Genomic DNA, 6,878 nt, shown 5'->3' with positions numbered 1-6,878 from the left:
TTTTGCAGAAATCACAGTGAACAAATATTCTTTTCAGCAACATTCAAATATTTAATATATACATACAGGGTTATAGTAATATCTATCATAAATATTTGTTTATGTCGCAGATAGTAATACATAAGAATGGGTTACGACATAAATAAAACATCGAGCTCATTAATTGGCTTAAAGTTATTTCTCGAAACAACGAACAACCGGCACCGGAAGGGTTTGAAAATGGTAGTATAACCTAATATAATAAATCAGTGTTAATGAGCCAGAACTTTAACCCCATAGTAGCGTGTTTGATCGTTACTGTGTTTTGGGATGTTGTAGGCCTTCTAAATTTCAAGTGAACCCAGCGATAATCATGTAGGCTATATTGAAAGCATTTAAATTTTAAAAGCCTTTTCAAATTTTTATGTATCTTCGAACATTAAATTAAAACTATTTGATATCCTAGTCAAACCCATTCTATTATATGGATGCGATTCCTGGGGCGATCTAAATAACAAACCTTAATCTCTCAACCCTCCGTGTTTCGAGATAAGAGATTAATGTCATTACCTTCAATGTAGCACATGTGGGAGCGATTCGCACCCGGCATTTGAAACAAAATTGACAATATTTTTAATCAAAAAAACGATTGGTTATTGTTATTTATAATATTTCTGCCACACCCAACTACAATTAAGCATATAATCCTACCTGAAACGGGTACAAATCCCCTCTTTTTAAATCGAAGCGACAGTAGATTGCTTTTTCCGACATTTAAAATTTACGCCTGTAACACATAAAGGCAGGGCCTCGTGTGCAATAGCCAATCAAAGTACCCATCTGATCAGAGTTGCACAGTAGTAATACGGCACAATTATGAACGTCCGAATCAATTTTGATGAAAACAACGCTTGATTTACTTTAGCCTATTGTCAATATTTGCTGATAAATGAATGTTGTTTCAGTAGATTGGACTGTGTATGTGTAATAAGTACTAATAGTATAAAATTAACTTATTTTTAAGATGGTACATACATTAATAAAGAAATTGAGTTTGCCACTTGGAACTGAAGGCATCCAATCGTAGCTAAAAACAAGCACATCAGTATATCTCAGCATTTTTAGTTACGTTCTCGTAGCTAGGGGCGATCATATTACATCCAACCATACAAACTGTTACAAGCTTTAAAAGCTGCAGTTAAACCCTTGTAAACACTTTTTGCATGTTCATAATAAAACTTCAAACTCTGCTGTATTAGCTGAAGTTGGTCGTTCCGATTCTTCTTGATGTTAAATACAGGATGGTCAAGACATGGATCGAATCAAAAGCAAAACAAGCCAACCCCCTACTTCAGTCTGCTCTGGACGAAATGAAAAATGTCAGCAGTAAATGGAGTAATCAAATTAGATATGTTTTAGAGGAGACTGGACTGGGTAGATTGTATGAATAACCTATCTCTCAGTCTTTCAATACAGACGCTTTTCTACAGATGTTCAAACAAAGATTGAGGGATATCTATGTTCAGTCTTGGAAATATATTGAAAAAGGACGAACTGTTAAGAACTTAAATAATTGCCTTAGTTAAAACTAACACAAAAACTGATTTTTATTATAAAATTAAGACAAATTATGATACTGAGAAATACCTGGTACTACCAGATGAACAAAAAGCCACTCACTGAGCCAGTTTAGACTCAGTGCACATAAGCTTGAAATAGACAGGAAGGCATAAAAAACCTTTTGTCCACAGGGATAAGAGGACCTGTAAAAATTGTACTAGCGGAGAAGTAGAAGATGAAAGGCATGTTCTTCTCCATTGCTCCGCCCACAATAATCTTCGGAAAAAGTTTTTAAGTCATCACATTAAAACTAGTTTGAATGATTCAATAATGCATATAATGAATGATGATAAATGTATACAAGATGTTGCAACATTCGTATATGAAATGTTTAAGAACAGACATTAAATACCATTTGCTATGTAAGGCCTAATATAATAAACCTTACAAGCATTAGTAATATAATTTAATATACTTTTAGAAACCTCTGTAAAAGTTATTCTATGTTCTTGATGTTTATTATTGTATTGTACTTTGTGTATGCTTTACCATACTCGTGTATATACCATGCAGCTGTGTAATAAAGCATTATTATTATTATTATTATATATAGTTAATGAAGCTACTTAGCTAGACGGGAGAATTTTAATAATGATAATTAAATGTATGTGCCCCATCTTTCGAACCTTATACTAGTCATAGTTACACATTAGAAAGGGATGATACTATTACTATCACAGCAGCATTGCCTGATCAAAAACTTGTCATATTTTTATTTACAACAATGATTATTGTTATTTATTCAATTTACCCCACATCCAACTACAATTAAACATACGGTACCTCAGACACAGGCGCAGATCATCTCTTTTAAATCAAAGCTGTCAGGCTGTTGCAAGGCAGATATTTCTATTCCAAGTTCAAAACTGACGATGGTTTATGCATGCGTATCATCGCAAAGTCAATGATTAATTTAACCGAATATTATTTATATTTATACAAAAGTTTGGGCTGGGTATGTTTTATTCGTCAAAGTAGTGTAACATTGTTTTATGGTTAAGATGTTACAGGCATTAATAAACAAAATGAGTTTGTGAAAGGTTAAACTAAAGGGCAGCAAAATTGTAGCTATAACAAACACATCAGCAGACATCTCTCAACGTTTTGGTGACGTTTTTGTAGCTAGATTGGATCGTGTAATATGTTTAAGTTCTATTTAAAACAGCACAAACATTCTGTTTATTGCATAGATATGGGGTCTTAAAGGAAAGGACATAAAAATATCACACTATATACACAAGTCCCAATTCTATGTTTATAATAACTGAGCGACATTTTGACTACAGTAGACGGCTCTCTTCTTTATCAAGCAATGATAAAAGCAAAAGGTGATGCGAAGGTATTTACATGCAAAAGCAACCCTTAGTTAAGAGACATCCCACTACACCAGAAAGAAAGGTTGTTATATAGTTTGTAAATATATTTACTCCCTTTTTTTCATATTTGATTGATGAGTTTAACTTCCATATTTGATCATTGCTTGAAGACTAGAGAAGCTTTTTCGAATTGTATCTCAGTAATAAACAGTAATTGTATTTCATAAAATTGTGACTTGTGTATTTCTAGTTCAATTACTAAACAATTTAAAACCTGGATAATGAAATGAAATTTGCAGAAGATTTTTAGGGCTGGACAAGTTTAATTTTACAGTTAAAATTACACTCCTTTGTTTAATATTAACTTTTATTGTCATTTTAGATAATTTAAACAGCATCATGAATCGCTCCAAAGACGAATGGTCTCCATATGCAGTGGAATATAATCCTCTTCAAATAGGTAGTATAGATGGTACCGATGCAGATGTTCATGATAATGGTATAACAAGGGCATTGAATGCTAAATACAAACCAAATAAAAAAGTTATTGGTGATCCACTATGTACTTTATTTATAGCCAGACTAAATCCACAAACAGATGAAGACACCATTATGAAAACATTTAAAAGATATGGACCAATCAGACAGTGTCGTTTAGTTAGAGATATAGTGACTGGATTCTCAAAGTGTTACGCTTTTTTAGAATTTGATGATGAAGATGCGGCAAATTCAGCATTACGCTGCTCATCTAATCTGGTTATTGATGAGCATGAGGTATTCGTTGACATGGAATGTGAAAGAGTATTAAAAGGATGGGTTCCACGTAGGTTAGGGGGTGGATTTGGGGGTAAAAAGGAATCAGGGCAATTGAGATTCGGGTGTAAAGACAGACCTTTTCGTAAACCTTATACAATGGAACAAAATGATTCCCGTTTTAATTTTAATAATAGAGAAAAATATAATCAAGGTAAAAAAGTTGATTTTGGTTTTGGATCAGACTTCAGAAGAACAGGTAATGCTAATAGAAATTTGGATAGAAACTGGACTCCTGATAACAATAGCAGACACAGAGGAAGTGGTAGAAGTACTGAACGATACCGACGCTGACAAATTACTAAGCCGTAAATCAATTTAAAAAAAAAAAGAAGTAACCTACCGGTAGATGGTATCATCAGCACAAGTTCATACCTCATTAGACTTTTCAAAAGAAGAATAATTGTAAGCTCTCTTTTATTAAAGGCTCAATGCGAAATTTTACTTTTATAGAATCACTTACAAACTACAAGACTGTGAAAGTTTAATCACTAATAGGATTACAGTCCTCTTTTCAGTATAGCTAATTGAAAATTCAATCCCTCTAATGTACGTCATCTGATGGGACTGTTATAAATCCATTTGAATCCATGTCAGTAGATTATCTAGCAATCATATTTTGATTTCTTAACGAATTGTTACATAATGAATCTAAGTGAATATTAGTGTGCATGAAGCCACGAGAAATTTAATGTTTTTCGAAAAATGCAAATCACACATTGTAATACTTTAATAGTTAGAAAGTATTTGAATATCTTGTGTATTCATGTTGTTCTCATCCAAATTTACAAGGAGTAAAATAAATGTAAATATATATTATTATAGTTTTTCAATTGCTTATAATTGAACAGTTTTACCAGGCAACAAATATCAGCCCACCACCATCTAAGTTTTGGGGGTTAGGGTCCACTTAATGACACTTAAAAATGATGGAATGCTCTGAATTTTGGATCTGTCTTCACAGTTAAATAATATATTTTTCTCCTGTCCATTTGCAAATTATAACTGTTGTAGCTGATGATACATAGTAGAGGGGATAAATCACAAAAGAGATTTTAAAAATCATTAAAATTTCATGTTTAGAGACATGCAACCACTACAGCAAGGTATATCATGATGTGCCTCATTTGACTAGGACTAAATTATAATAAAAGGGTTCCAAATTAACCCTTTCGTCATGATGGCACAATTTGATTATATTCTTAGCAGTTTTAGTGACATTTGCCTCCCTTCTTTTCATGTTAAGTGAAACAGGCTTGGGACTGCAAACTGCAATTGTGATCCTCCAATCTCAATTGATTTGATAGTACATTTATTATATAATTCTTACAATGTCTCTCGAGTCATGTCTTAATTGTTCGTGGGTTTCTGTGTGGTGCTGCTTGTCTTGTATTTACTATTAATTCCTGACCTGTAGAGCAAAGTTTCATAACCTCTGACCATAGAGCCTTTACAATGTTTTGGTGACCTGCAAACTGCAAAAATTTGCTACTTGAATCAGATACTCTCATGTAGATGACTTGTTTAAGTGTCAAAACTTACTTTTTGTGCAGTTATCATTATTTAAAGGGACCATCCCGATTTTAACAGAGTCTCAGAAATAAAAGTCTGTGTAGGTATGAAAATTAAAGTTAAACCCCAAAATAAAGAGGAATGGTGAATTTACCGTGTCTAAAAATTTCAGCTCCAAATATTGGGTCGATTGGACGTGAACGTGAAAACTGCTTATCTGGACACGTAACCATTTTAAGAATTCGGGTAAATTTTTTCATTGGGTGATCCGATAATTTATTCCCGTTCCTTTAGATGTCTATACAGTGCATGACCCATGTACTGTCCTTGATGATGAAAGGTTAATTTCACCTACACATTATTTTCATAGAATAAAAGTCTGGTTTTATCCAGACATGGTATAATACAGCTTGAGACCCCGGTCTACATTTCCAGATGAAGACTGATGGATTTAAGTTGTTCGAAAACATTTCACGTATATATAGAGTTAGTTGCCTGGCCCTAAGGTAGAGGATTTTGAGGGCTTCTAACACAAAATTAAGCAGTTTTATTCTCCAAAATATAACCGAGATTGGCCCTTTAAACTGGTATGTACTGTATGCATGTATGTTTATTCTGTTTGGTTGTAATATACTTGTACCAACTACAAAGCTCCAATTAAGAATCAATTGAAATATTGAAAATCAATACTTTATTCCAGATGGAGGTATCAGTATCTATACAGCTTATTATTCTCCACTATCGATCAATATTCATATGAAAAAGGGATCTCGTGGCTAAGTGGGTAAGACGCTAGCTCGCTAGCCTGGAGCTCGGGTGTTCAATCCTTACACTGGCCGAGAAAGTTCATCCAGATTTTCCGGTATGTTTCCACCTTGTCAGTGATGCAGGACGGAGGGCATGACAAGGACAGCTGTCTAGTCGTTCGGAGGTCCTGTGTACACATTGGCGTGCACGTAAAAGATCCCTTGACAGTTGGAATTCGATATTATAAGATGAGGCCGTAGTGCTGCTGTCCGGGCAAAATTTCCCTCATAGCACACTGTATGGCGTAAGCCTGTCTTCATTAGCCCAGTTCGGAGCAGAACAGTAGGACGTTAAACCCCATTTCATTTCATTTCATATGAAAAAAAACCCAACCCCAAACCTCTCTCTATTCATCCAGAAAATTTAATTTTATAAAATTATACGGATGATAATATAAATGGAAGTCGGTATTATTCACTTCACTGATTTGATTACATTCTGATAATTGAAATGAAATAAAATAGGGTTTATGTCCAACAGCACCAACCAGGCTAATGAAGATGGGCATACATAAGGCAGTGTGCTATGAGTGACATTTGCTAGGACTACAGGCTACCTGTATTTTTTATTTCAATTTCCAGTTGTCAAGGGTTTATTTACGTGTGTCCCAATATGTTCACAGGAAATGAGGGACTAGACACAGTTCCTTACCAGGGATCTCTGACAACGGAAGCAAAGTTGGAAAATCTCTTAGAGGATTTTTGGCCAATTTAATTAGTAAATATGGGTGTATGTTGCATTCATTGTAATCTATCCTCCTTGCGGAAGACAAAATCACTGATAAAATATAGGCAGGGGAGCACTGCTTGCTCAGTTTGTTTCTGATAGTTT

At 34.1% G+C, this 6,878-nt stretch overlaps 1 protein-coding gene across 2 annotated transcripts; it reads left to right on the top strand.

The window, feature by feature from the left end:
- Window positions 1-81: 81 nt before the first annotated feature.
- LOC126818926 (U11/U12 small nuclear ribonucleoprotein 35 kDa protein) lies at window positions 82-4,319 on the top strand. 2 transcript variants are annotated; one of them, XM_050546623.2, is made up of 2 exons: window positions 82-222; window positions 3,298-4,319. In XM_050546623.2, exon 2 carries the CDS (start codon window positions 3,315-3,317, stop codon window positions 4,020-4,022), a length of 708 nt encoding a protein of 235 aa, XP_050402580.1. In that variant the 5' UTR covers window positions 82-222; window positions 3,298-3,314; the 3' UTR covers window positions 4,023-4,319. The 2 variants fall into 2 exon arrangements, with proteins under 2 accessions (XP_050402580.1, XP_050402581.1); XM_050546624.2 differs by having other exon boundaries at window positions 216-354.
- The last annotated feature ends 2,559 nt before the right edge of the window (window positions 4,320-6,878 follow it).

Source organism: Patella vulgata, chromosome 4 (genome assembly GCF_932274485.2).
Source record: "Patella vulgata chromosome 4, xgPatVulg1.2, whole genome shotgun sequence".
In the NCBI taxonomy this organism is placed as follows: Eukaryota; Metazoa; Mollusca; class Gastropoda; family Patellidae; genus Patella; species Patella vulgata.
The sequence above is the reverse complement of the archived record's forward strand: the minus strand, read 5'-3'. Positions and strand labels throughout refer to the sequence as shown.

What these genes read in the sequence shown, in the direction of transcription:
- LOC126818926 (XM_050546623.2), top strand. Translation starts at nt 3,315, where the DNA reads ATGAATCGCTCCAAAGACGAATGGTCTCCATATGCAGTGGAATATAAT.